At 69.3% G+C, this 13500-nt stretch overlaps 1 protein-coding gene across 1 annotated transcript in view; it reads right to left on the reverse strand.

The window, feature by feature from the left end:
* Positions 1-13244, reverse strand: part of CPT1B (carnitine palmitoyltransferase 1B) — a 24886-nt gene extending 11642 nt beyond the window's left edge. The window contains 7 exon segments of the mRNA XM_086885608.1: positions 200-337; positions 1753-1854; positions 4773-4944; positions 8156-8211; positions 8213-8296; positions 8380-8646; positions 13102-13244. Of these exon segments, the coding sequence (XP_086741734.1) occupies positions 200-337; positions 1753-1854; positions 4773-4944; positions 8156-8211; positions 8213-8296; positions 8380-8520 (693 nt within the window). The 5' untranslated portion in view covers positions 8521-8646; positions 13102-13244.
* Positions 13245-13500: the final 256 nt, after the last annotated feature.

Below are 13500 nucleotides of genomic sequence, written 5' to 3' on the forward strand. Positions count from 1 at the left end.
GTCCCCTTGCTGTCCCCTTGCTGTCCCCTTGCTGTCCCCTTGCTGTCCCCGCTGTCCCCTTGCTGTCCCTGCTGTCCCCTTGCTGTCCCCGCTGTCCCCTTGCTGTCCCCTTGCTGTCCCCCTGTCCCCTTGCTGTCCCCTTGCTGTCCCCTTGCTGTCCCCGCTGTCCCCTTGCTGTCCCCTTGCTGTCCCCACTCACGTAGTTGGTTGTCCACCAGGACTTGAGGCGCAGGTAGCGCTGCAGCCGCGGTGCTGTCTTCTCCTGGAACTCCTTGGCCAGCGCCACCATCTCCTGGTAGCGCTCCTCGTCCAGGAGCGGCCGCACCGACTCCAGGTACTGCGGGGAGGGGACACGCGGTGACCGTGGTGGCACCGTGGTGGCACCCCGTGCTGCTGCTGGCACCGTGCTGGCACCGTGGTGGCACCCCGCTGTCACCCCGTGCTGCTGCTGGCACCGTGCTGGCACCGTGGTGGCACCTCCTTACCACCCCGCTGTCACCGTGGTGTCACCCCGTGCTGCTGCTGTCACCCTGCTGTCACCCCGTGCTGCCACCCCTGTCACCCCGCGGTCACCCCACGGTCACCCAGCTGTCACCCTGCCGTCACCCCATTGTCACCCCGCTGTGACCCGGCTGTCACCCTGCTGTCACCCCATTGTCACCCTGCTGTCACCCCACTGTCACCCTGTCATCACCCCGTTGTCACCCTGCTAGCACCCCACTGTCACCCCACTGTCACTGTGGTGTCACCCTGTGCTGCCACTCCCTGTCACCTCTTTGTCACCCCACTGTCACCCTGCCGTCACCCCATTGTCCCCCTGCTGTCATCCTGCTGTCACCCTTCTGTCACTCTGGTGTCCCCCTGCTGTCATCCTGCTGTCACCCCTCTGTCACTCTGGTGTCACCCTGTTGTCACCCTTCTGTCACCCTGCTGTCACCCTGGTGTGACCCCGTGGGGCTGCCATTGTCACCCCACTGTCACCCCGCTGTCACCCCTCTGTCACCCTGCTGTCACCTCTCTGTCACCCCTCTGTCACCCTGATGTCACCCTAGTGTGCCCCCATGGTGCTGCCATTGTCACCCCACTGTCACCCTGCTGTCACCCTGATGTCACCCTGATGTCACCCTGTGCTGCCGCTGCTGTCACCCCACTGTTTCCTCTTTGTCACCCCTCTGCCACCCTGCAGTCACCCCGTGCTGCCGCCTCTGTCACCCTAGTGCCACTGCTGTCACCCCTCTGTCACCCCGCTGTCACCCGGCCCTGGGGATGTCACACCCCACTGTCACCCCTCTGTCACCCCATGCTGCCACCCCTGTCACCTCGCTATCACCCCATTGTCACCCCACTGTCACCCCACTGTCACCCGGCCCTGAGGGATGTCACACCCCTCTGTCACCCCTCTGTCACCCGGTCCCGGGATGTCACACCCCCGCTGTCACCCCACTGTCACCCCTCTGTCACCCGGCCCTGGGGGATGTCACACCCCGCTGTCACCCCACTGTCTCCCCGCTGTCACCCGGCCCTGGGGGATGTCACACCCCTCTCTCTGTCACCCGGCCCTGGGGGATGTCACACCCCGCTGTCACCCCTCTGTCACCCGGCCCTGGGGGATGTCACACCCCACTGTCACCCCTCTGTCACCCGGCCCTGGGGATGTCACACCCCACTGTCACCCCTCTGTCACCCGGCCCTGGGGGATGTCACACCCCGCCGTCTCCCCGCTGTCACCCCGCTGTCACCCGGATGTCACACCCGGGCGACGGTGGCCTTCACGGGGGGCACGGGCAGCTTGGGCAGCGAGCTCTGGAAGCTGTAGAGGAGGGGCTTGCGGATGGACATCATCTTCATCATCGCCTGAGGAGGAGGAGGAGGAGGAGGAGGAGGAAGAGGAGGAGGAAGAGGAGGTGGTGGTGGAGGAGGAGGAGGAGGAGGAGGAGGAGGAGGAGGAGGAGGAGGATGAGGAGGATGAGGAGGAGGACGAGGAGGTGGTGGTGGAGGAGGAGGAGGAGGAGGAGGAGGAGGAGGAGGAGGAGGAAGAAGAGGAGCAGGAGGAGGAGGAAGAGGAGAAGGAGGAAGAGGAGGAGGGATGGGGTGAGGATCCAGCGCTCCCACAGCGCCCCGAGAGCTCCAGGCACCCACAGACCCCAAAAGTCCCCAAAGTCCCCAAAGTCCCAAAACTCCCACAGACCCCAAAGAACTCCAGGCACCCACAGATCCCAAAAGTCCCAAAAATCCCCAAAAACCCCAAAAGTCCCCAAAGTCCCAAAGCTCCCACAGCTCCCCAGGAGCTCCAGGCACCCACAGATCCCAAAAGTCCCAGAGCTCCCACAGCTCCCAAAGAGCTCCAGGCACTCACAGACCCCAAAACTCCCAAAACTCCCAGATCTCCCTGAGAGCTCCAGGCACTCACAGACCCCAAAACTCCCAAAGCTCCCCAGGAGCTCCAGGCACCCACAGACCCCAAAACTCCCAGATCTCCCACAGATCCCAAAGCTCCCACATCTTCCAAAACTCCCACAGCTCCCCAGGAGTTCCAGGCACCCACAGACCCCAAAACTCCCAAAGCTCCCACAGCTCCCCAAGGCACCCACAGATCCCAAAAGTCCCAAAAATCCCCAAAACCCCCAAAAGTCCCCAAAGTCCCAAAGCTCCCACAGCTCCCCAAGAGCTCCAGGCACCCACAGATCCCAAAAGTCCCAAAAATCCCCAAAGTCCCCAAAGTCCCAGAGCTCCCACAGCCCCACATCCCCCACATCTCCCAAAAGTCCCAAAGCTGCCCGAGAACTCCAGGTACCCACGGACCCCAAAATTCCCAAAGCTCCCACATCTTCCAAAACTCCCAAAACTCCCCAGGAGCTCCAGGCACCCACAGACCCCAAAACTCCCACAGCTCCCCAGGAGCTCCAGGCACCCACAGACCCCAAAACTCCCAAAACTCCCAGATCTCCCCGAGAGCTCCAGGCACCCACAGACCCCAAAACTCCCAAAGCTCCCCAGGAGCTCCAGGCACCCACAGACCCCAAAACTCCCAAAACTCCCCAGGAGCTCCAGGCACCCACAGACCCCAAAACTCCCAAAACTCCCACAGCTCCCCGAGAGCACCCACAGATCCCAAAAGTCGCACGGATCCCAAAGAACTCCAGGCACCCACAGACCCCAGATCTCCCAGATCTCCCAAAGCTCTCACATCTCCCAGAGCTCCCACAGCAACACAAGAGCTCCAGGCACCCACAGACCCCAAAACTCCCAGATCCCCCCGATCCCCCATCTCCCCCCGATCCCCCATCTCCCCCATCTCCCCCAGATCCCCCAGACCCCCCAGATCCCCCAGACCCCCCACATCCCCCAGATCCCCCAGATCCCCCAAAGCTCCCAGATCTCCCAAAGCTCCCAGAGCTCCCAGAGCTCCCAGAGCTCACACAGCTCCCCGAGAACTCCAGGCACCCACAGGTCCCATCTCCCCCATCTCCCCCATCTCCCCCATCTTCCCCATCTCCCCCAGATCCCCCAGATCCCCCAGATCTCCCAAAGCTCCCAGAGCTCCCAGAGCTTCCCAAGAGCTCCAGGCACCCACAGACCCCAAAACACCCATCTCCCCCTGATCCCCCATCTCCCCCAGATCTCCCAAACCCCCCACTCCCCCTGATCCCCCATCTCCCCCTGATCCCCCATGTCCCCCATCTCCCCCAGATCCCCCATCTCCCCCAGACCCCCCACTCCCCCCGATCCCCCATCTCCCCCAGACCCCCCACTCCCCCCGATCCCCCATCTCCCCCCATCTCCCCAATCTCCCCCCATCTCCTCCAGATCCCCCATCTCCCCCCATCTCCCCACTCCCCCCGATCCCCCAGACCCCCCCACTCCCCCCGATCCCCCATCTCCCCCAGATCTCCCAAAGCTCTCACATCTCCCAGAGCTCCCAGAGCTTCCCAAGAGCTCCAGGCACCCACAGACCCCAAAACACCCAGATCCCCCCGATCCCCCATCTCCCCCATCTCCCCCAGATCCCCCAGATCCCCCAGATCTCCCAAAGCTCTCACATCTCCCAGAGCTCCCACAGCTCCCTGAGAGCTCCAGGCACCCACAGACCCCAAAACACCCAGATCCCCCATCTCCCCCAGACCCCCCATCTCCCCCCGATCCCCCATCTCCCCCAGATCTCCCAGATCCCCCAGACCCCCCAGACCCCCCAGACCCCCCAGACCCCCATCTCTCCCATCTCCCCCATCTCCCCCAGACCCCCACTCCCCCCGATCCCCCAGACCCCCCATCTCCCCCATTTCCCCCCATCTCCCCCCACTCCCCCATCTCCCCCATCTCCCCCCACTCCCCCATCTCCCCCAGACCCCCCACTCCCCCCACTCCCCCCAGACCCCCCATCTCCCCCAGACCCCCATCTCCCCCATCTCCCCCATCTCCCCCATCTCCCCCATCTCCCCCATCTCCCCCCGATCCCCCATCTCCCCCATCTCCCCCCACTCCCCCATCTCCCCCCATCTCCCCCATCTCCCCCATCTCCCCCCGATCCCCCATCTCCCCCATCTCCCCCCACTCCCCCATCTCCCCCCATCTCCCCCATCTCCCCCATCTCCCCCCGATCCCCCATCTCCCCCATCTCCCCCCACTCCCCCCATCTCCCCCCATCTCCCCCATCTCCCCCATCTCCCCCATCTCCCCCCGATCCCCATCTCCCCCCGATCCCCCCAGACCCCCCGATCCCCCCACTCCCCCCGATCCCCCCGGCCCCCCCGGCCCCCCGCGGGTGCGCTCACGATCCAGAGGCGGGTGCGGCGGCTGGTGCGGCCGTGCGGCTCGAACATCCAGCCCTGGTAGGAGAGCAGCAGGCGGAGCAGGCTCCGGAACAGCAGCACGGCCCCGAGCCAGGCCCCGGTGGAGAACAGCACCGTGCTGAGCGCCGTGCGCGCCTCGGGGCTCAGAGACTCCCTGCGGACACGGGGGACACGGGGGACACGGGGGACATGGGGGACACGGGGGACACGCGGGGACAGCGGGGACACGGGGGACACGGGGGACACGGGGGACACGGGGGGACACGGGGGGGACACGGGGGACACGGGGGGGACACGGGGTGAGCGGTGGGGACAGAGGGGGACACGTGGGGGACACGGGGGACACGGAGTGACACGCAGGGACACGCGGGGACACGGGGGACACGGGGGACACGCGGGGACAGCGGGGACACGGGGGACACGGGGGACACGGGGGACACGCGGGGACACGGGGGACACGGGGGACACGCGGGGACAGCGGGGACACGGGGGACACGGGGGACACGGGGGACACGCGGGGACAGCAAGGGACACGGGGGACACGGGGGACACGGGGACATGGGGGACATGGGGGACACGGGGGGGACACGGGGGGGACACGCGGGGACACGGGGTGAGCGGTGGGGACAGAGGGGGACACGTGGGGGACACGGGGGACACGGAGTGACACGCAGGGACACGCGGGGACACGGGGGACACGGGGGACACGCGGGGACAGCGGGGACACGGGGGACACGGGGGACACGGGGGACACGGGGGACACGGGGGACAGCGGGGACACGGGGGACACGGGGGGACACGGGGGACATGCGGGGACAGCGGGGCACACGGGGTGAGCGGTGGGGACAGAGGGGGACAAGTGGGGGACACGGGGTGAGCGGTGGGGACACGCGGGGGACACGCAGGGGGGACAGCAAGGGACACGGGGGACACGGAGTGACAGGCGGGGACAGAGGGGGACACGCGGGGACACGTAGGGGGGACACGGGGTGAGAGTCAGGGACAGCAAGGGACACGCGGGGACACGCGGGGACAGCAAGGGACACGGGGTGAGAGGCGAGGACAGAGAGGGACACGCGGGGGACACGGGGTGAGAGGCGGGGACACGCGGGGACATGAGGGGGGACACGGGGTGAGCGGCGGGGACAGAGGGGGACACGCGGGGACACGCAGGGGGACACAGAGTGAGCAGCGGGGACACGAGGGGACACGGGGTGAGCGGCGGGGACAGAGGGGGACACGCGGGGGACACCCGAGGGGGACAGCAAGGGACACGGGGGACACGGGGTGACAGGCGGGGACAGCGGGGGACACGCGGGGACAGCAAGGGACACGCGGGGACACGGGGTGAGCGGTGGGGACACGAGGGGACACGCGGGGGGGACACGCGGGGACACGGGGGGGACACGCGGGGACACGGGGGGGACACGCGGGGGGACACGCGGTGAGCAGCGGGGACACGCGGGGACACGGGGGGGACACGGGGGGGACACGCGGGGGGACACGGGGGGGGACACGGGGGGACACGGGGGGGACACGCGGGGGACACGGGGGGGACACGCGGGGGGACACGCGGGGGACACGTGGGGACACGGGGGGGACACGCGGTGACACGGGGGGTGACAGGGGGGGGACACGCGGGGGACACGCGGTGAGCAGCGGGGACAGCGAGGGGGTGATCGCTGGAGATGGACCCGGCTGGGATTCCCAGGGAATGTCCCCAAAATGTCCCCAAGGTCGGATTCCCCGGGAATGTCCCCAAAATGTCCCCAAGGTCGGATTCCCCGGGAATGTCCCCAAAATGTCCCCAGGGCGGGATTCCCAGGGAATGTCCCCAAAATGTCCCCAGGGCGGGATTCCCAGGGAATGTCCCCAAAATGTCCCCAAGGCGGGATTCCCAGGGAATGTCCCCAAACTGGGGTTCCCAGGGAATGTCCCCAAACTGGGGTTCCCAGGGAATGTCCCCAAGCTGTCCCCAAGGCGGGATTCCCAGGGAATGTCCCCGAGCTGGGATTCCCAGGGAATGTCCCCAAGCTGTCCCCAGGGTCGGATTCCCAGGGAATGTCCCCGCGTGGAGCCCCCCGGCGATGTCCCCAAGCGGGGTCCCCCTGGGGCCGCCCCACAGGGAATTGTCACATCCCCCCTGTCCCCAAGCGGGGACCCTCTGTGGGGCAAGGCTGTGCCCGTGGGGCGGGAGGGGACACCGTGGGGACACCGTGGGGACACCGTGGGGACACCGCGGGGCTGTCCCGGGTCCGGGTGGTGACACCGTGGGGACACCGTGGGGACACCGTGAGGACACCGTGGGGACACCGCGGGGCTGTCCCGGGTCCGGGTGGGGACACCGTGGGGACACCGTGGGGACACCGTGGGGACACCGTGGGGATGTCCCGGGTCCGGGTGGTGACACCGTGGGGACACCGTGAGGACACCGTGGGGACACCGTGAGGACACCGTGAGGACACCGCGGGGCTGTCCCGGGTCCGGGTGGTGACACCGTGGGGACACCGTGGGGACACCGTGGGGACACCCTGGGGACACCCTGGGGACACCGTGAGGACACCGTGGGGACACCGTGAGGACACCGTGGGGACACCGCGGGGCTGTCCCGGGTCCGGGTGGGGACACCGTGGGGACACCCTGGGGCTGTCCCGGGTGGTGACACCTCGGGGCTGTCCCCTCTCCCGCAGGTGACACCTCAGCCCTGTCCCCCCCCGGCAGGTGACACCGTGGGGCTGTCCCCCCAGCAGGTGACACCACAGCCCTGTCCCCCCCCGGCAGGTGACACCGCGGGGCTGTCCCCTCTCCGGGAGGTGACACCACAGCCCTGTCCCCCCCCTGCAGTGACCCCCCAGCCCCCAGCCCCATCCCCACGCTCACCCGTGGGGCAGCCCCCAGCCCCATCCCCACGCTCACCCGTGGGGCAGCCCCCAGCCCCCAGCCCCATCCCCACGCTCACCCGTGGGGCAGCCCCCCCTGCAGTGACCCCCCAGCCCCCAGCCCCATCCCCACGCTCACCCGTGGGGCAGCCCCCAGCCCCCTGCAGTGACCCCCCAGCCCCCAGCCCCATCCCCACGCTCACCCGTGGGGCAGCCCCCAGCCCCCAGCCCCATCCCCACGCTCACCCGTGGGGCAGCCCCCCCTGCAGTGACCCCCCAGCCCCCAGCCCCATCCCCACGCTCACCCGTGGGGCAGCCCCCCCTGCAGTGACCCCCCAGCCCCCAGCCCCATCCCCACGCTCACCCGTGGGGCAGCCCCCAGCCCCCAGCCCCATCCCCACGCTCACCCGTGGGGCAGCCCCCAGCCCCATCCCCACGCTCACCCGTGGGGCAGCCCCCAGCCCCCAGCCCCATCCCCACGCTCACCCGTGGGGCAGGCAGCTGCGGATGCGCCCGATGAGCCCCAGGGACGGATCCACGTGGGCAGTAGCAGGAGCCGGCGGTGGCCAGCACCGCCACCATCCAGCTGGAGGGTGACGCGGGGTACACCCCGCTCAGGAAGCTGTTCTGTGGGCACAGCGGGGTCACCCCGGCGCCGGGGGTCGCGCGGGGGGTGGCGGGGGTGGGGGACAGGGGCTGGCCGAGCCCACCTTGGCGCGGACCAAGCGCTTTTTCCACGAGTGCACGGCGGCCAGGTAGAGCTGGCGCGCGGCCTCGCGGCTGAGCTGGAAGTCCAAGCCCTCGGGGGTCACCGTGAACTGGAAAGCCACGGCCTGGTGAGCCTCCGCCATGCTGGGGACACGCTCTGGGGACACGCTGTGGGGACACGCTGTGGGGACACGCTCTGGGGACACGCTGTGGGGACACGCTGTGGGGACACGCTCTGGGGACACGCTCTGGGGACACGCTGCTGGCACCTGCGGGGGACAGCGCTGGCCTCAGAGCGGGGACGGGCACACCTCCAGGGTGGGTGGCATCCTGGGGGAGGTGGGTGACATCCCGGGGACGGTGGGTGACATCCCCAGAAGGTGGGTGACATCCTGGGGGATGGTGGGTGACATCCCCGGAGGGTGGGTGACATCCTGGGGGACGGTGGGTGACATCCCCAGAGGGTGGGTGACATCCTGGGGGACGGTGGGTGACATCCCCGGAGGGTGGGTGACATCCTGGGGGACGGTGGGTGACATCCCCAGAGGGTGGGTGACATCCCAGGGACGGGCACACCCCAGGGTGGGTGACATCCTGGGGACGGTGGGTGACATCCCCGGGACGGGCACACCCCCGGGGTGGGTGACATCCTGGGGACGGTGGGTGACATCCCCAGAGGGTGGGTGACATCCTGGGGGACGGTGGGTGACATCCCCAGAGGGTGGGTGACATCCCAGGGACGGGCACACCCCAGGGTGGGTGACATCCTGGGGACAGTGGGTGACATCCCCGGGACGGGCACACCCCAGCGTGGGTGACATCCTGGGGACGGTGGGTGACATCCCCAGAGGGTGGGTGACATCCTGGGGGATGGTGGGTGACATCCCCGGGACGGGCACACCCCCGGGGTGGGTGACATCCTGGGGACCGTGGGTGACATCCCGGGGTGGTGGGTGACATCCCAGGGACAGTGAGTGACATCGTGGGTCAGTGGGTGACATCCTGGGGAGGTGAGTGACATCCTGGGGGATGGTGGGTGACACCCTGAGGGAGGCGGATGACATCCTGGGGACAGCGGGTGACATCCCGGTGGGGTGGGCGTCATCCTGGGGGCAGTGGGTGACACCCTGGGGACAGTGGGTGACATCCCGGGGGCAGTGGGTGATATCCCGGGGGGTGGGTGTCACCCTGGTGGAGGTGGGTGACATCGTGGGTCAGTGGGTGACACCCTGGGGACAGTTGGTGTCACCCTGGGGGCGATGGGTGTCACCCCGGGGTCGGTGCCACCACAGCGATGTCACAGCGGTGTCACCGCGGTGTCCCAGCCCCGTCACGTGGCGCTGGCCCGGTGCCCACTGAGGGAAGGGTCAGCGCTGTCACCGCGGCCACCACCGGCCCCGGAGGGGACAGCGGGGGGGACACCCCTGTCCCTGTCCCTGTCCCCTGTCCCCGGCCCCTGTCCCTGTCCCTGTCCCTGTCCCTGTCCCCTGTCCCTGTCCCTGTCCCCTGTCCCCTGTCCCTGTCCCCTGTCCCTGTCCCCTGTCCCTGTCCCTGTCCCCTGTCCCTGTCCCTGTCCCCTGTCCCTGTCCCCTGTCCCTGTCCCCTGTCCCTGTCCCTGCTCCCTGTCCCTGTCCCCTGTCCCTGTCCCCTGTCCCTGTCCCCGCTCCCTGTCCCCGGCCGGACCCCGCAAGTGGCACCTGTCCCCTGCCCCGTGTCCCCGTGTCCCCTGCGGGAGTGAGGGACAGGCGGCACGGACACAGCCGGGGGTGGCACTGTCACTGTCACCACGGGGCTGGCACTGCCACCACGGGGGTCCCGGGGGTCCCACACTGTCACTGTCACCAGGGGGATTCCGGGGGTGTCACACTGTCACTGTCACCACGGGGGTCCCGGGGGTGCCACACTGTCACTGTCACCAGGGGGGTCCCACACTGTCACTGTCACTGTCACCAGGGGGGTCCCACACTGTCACTGTCACTGTCACCAGGGGGGTCCCACACTGTCACTGTCACTGTCACCAGGGGGGTCCCACACTGTCACTGTCACCAGGGGGGTCCCGGGGGTCCCACACTGTCACTGTCACTGTCACCAGGGGGGTCCCACACTGTCACTGTCACTGTCACTGTCACTGTCACTGTCACTGTCACCAGGGGGGTCCCGGGGGTGTCACACTGTCACTGTCACTGTCACCATGGGGGTCCCACACTGTCACTGTCACTGTCACCAGGGGGGTCCCGGGGGTGTCACACTGTCACTGTCACCACGGGGGTCCCGGGGGTGTCACACTGTCACTGTCACTGTCACCAGGGGGGTCCCGGGGGTCCCACACTGTCACTGTCACTGTCACCAGGGGGGTCCCGGGGGTCCCACACTGTCACTGTCACTGTCACCAGGGGGGTCCCGGGGGTGTCACACTGTCACTGTCACCAGGGGGGTCCCACACTGTCACTGTCACTGTCACTGTCACTGGCACTGTCACCAGGGGGGTCCCGGGGGTGTCACACTGTCACTGTCACTGTCACCAGGGGGGTCCCCCCCGCTCCGGGGGTGTCACAACCCCCCCCCCCCCAGCTCTGGGACCCCCGGGGTGGGCACAGCCAGTGGGGGATGGGGGGGGTGCGACCCCCGTGTCCCCAAGCCGGGCGAGCTCAGGGTGGCCGCGGGTGGCCCCGGGCTGAGGGTGACAGGGACGGCCCGGAGCCACCCGCTCACAGCGGGGCTGCTGTGCCCCATAGCGCCCCATAGCACCCTATGGCACCCCATAGCGCCCTATAGCATCGCCCCATAGCGCCCATGGCACCCCATAGCGCCCCATAGCGCCCATGGCACCCCATAGCGCCCCATAGCAGCCCATGGCACCCCATAGCGCCCTATAGCATCGCCCCATAGCGCCCCATGGCGCCCCATAGCGCCCCATAGCAGCCCATGGTACCCCATGGCACCCCATGGCACCCCATAGCGCCCATGGCACCCCATAGCGCCCCATAGCATCGCCCCATGGCACCCCATGGAACCCCATAGCATCGCCCCATAGCGCCCCATAGCGCCCCATGGCACCCCATAGCGCCCCATAGCATCGCCCCATAGCATCGCTCCATAGCGCCCCATGGCACCCCATAGCGCCCTATAGCGCCCCATAGCACCCCATAGCGCCCCATAGCGCCCCATGGCACCCCATAGCGCCCCATGGCACCCCATAGCGCCCCATAGCGCCCCATAGCAGCCCATGGCACCCCATAGCACCTATGGCACCCAATGGCACCCCATAGCGCCCAATAGCATCGCCCCATAGCAGCCCTATAGCGCCCCATGGCACCCCATAGCACCCCATAGCACCCAATGGCACCCCATAGCGCCCCATAGCATCGCCCCATAGCATCGCCCCATAGCACCCCATGGCACCCCATAGCGCCCCATAGCGCCCCATAGCGCCCATGGCACCCCATAGCGCCCAAGACACTCCACTGTGTCACCCCATAGCGCCCCATAGCACCCCATGGCACCGCCCCATGGCGCCCCATGGCACCCCACTGTGTCACCCCATGGCACCCCATAGCATCCTATGGCACCCCATAGCGCCCCATGGCACCCCATAGCGCCCAATGGCACCCCATAGCGCCCCATAGCATCGCCCCATAGCGCCCCATGGCACCCCATAGCATCGCCCCATAGCGCCCCATAGCATCGCCCCATAGCGCCCCATAGCGCCCCATAGCGCCCCATGGCACCCCATGGAACCCCATGGCACCCCATAGCGCCCTATAGCGCCCTATAGCGCCCCATGGCACCCCATGGAACCCCATGGCATCCCATGGCGCCCTATAGCGCCCTATAGCGCCCCATGGCACCCCATGGCACCCCATGGAACCCCATGGCACCCCATAGCATCGCCCCATAGCGCCCCATAGCGCCCCATGGCGCCCCACTGCATCGCCTGCCCTGGCGCGGCTCTGATGGCACCGATGTCGCACGGCCCGGCCTGGCCCTGTCCCCCCGTGTCCCCCGCGGTGGGTGACCCCCGTCCCCTGCTGTCCCCCCGCGGTGGGTGACCCCCGTCCCCTGCTGTCCCCCCCCGGTGGGTGACACCCGTCCCCTGCTGTCCCCCCCCGGTGGGTGACACCCGTCCCCTGCTGTCCCCCCGCGGTGGGTGACACCCGTCCCCCGTGTCCCCCCGGCGGGTGACACCCGTCCCCCGTATCCCCCGTGTCCCCCCGGTGGGTGACCCCCGGCGGGTGTCCCCCGTGTCCCCCCGGGGGGTGTCCCCCGTCCCCCGCTGTCCCCCGCTGTCCCCCGGTGGGTGTCCCCCGTGTCCCCCCGTGTCCCCCCGGTGGGTGTCCCCCGTGTCCCCCCGTGTCCCCCCGGGGGGTGTCCCCCGTGTCCCCCCGTGTCCCCCCGGTGGGTGTCCCCCGTGTCCCCCCGTGTCCCCCCGGTGGGTGTCCCCCCGTGTCCCCCCGGTGGGTGTCCCCCGTCCCCCGCTGTCCCCGCCCAAGGTCACGGCGGCTCCGGGCCCCGCCCGCCCCACGGAGCCCCCGAGTGGGGCCGGGCCCGTCCCGGGGTCTCGCGGGGGGCGGCGGGGCCGGGACCCCCGGATTTGGGGGGGACCCAGGGCGGGACCCCCGGGCGGGATTTGGGGAGGGGTCTCTCCCCACGGACACCGCCCGGGGCGGGCGGGGAGGGGGTCTGGGGGTACCGGGGGTGTCCCCGCGCCCCCCCGGGCCCGGTACCTGCGGGGGCGGCGGCTCCGGGGGACGGCGGCTCCTGCGGCCCCGGCAGCGGCAGCCGGTAACCGGACACCGGACACCGGACACCGGACACCGGACACCGGACACCGGACACCGGACACCGGCACCGGGCGGGCCCCGAGCGGCTGCGGAGCCGCTCCGCCCCCCGGGGGGACCGCGACACCGGGGGGACCGCGACACCGGGGGGGACAGTGACAAACCGGGAGGGGACAGCGACACAGCGGCGACCCCGGGCTGGGGACCCCGATACACCGGGGGGGACAGAGGGGACCCCGGGCTGGGGACGCCGACACCGGGAGGGACCCCAATACTGGCGGGGACCGCGATACCGGGGGGGACAGCGACACCGGGACGGATCCCGACACACCGGGGGGGACAGAG

The sequence above is a fragment of the Cyanistes caeruleus genome, chromosome 4 (genome assembly GCF_971803275.1).
Source record: "Cyanistes caeruleus chromosome 4, bCyaCae1.hap1.1, whole genome shotgun sequence".
Taxonomy (NCBI): Eukaryota; Metazoa; Chordata; class Aves; order Passeriformes; family Paridae; genus Cyanistes; species Cyanistes caeruleus.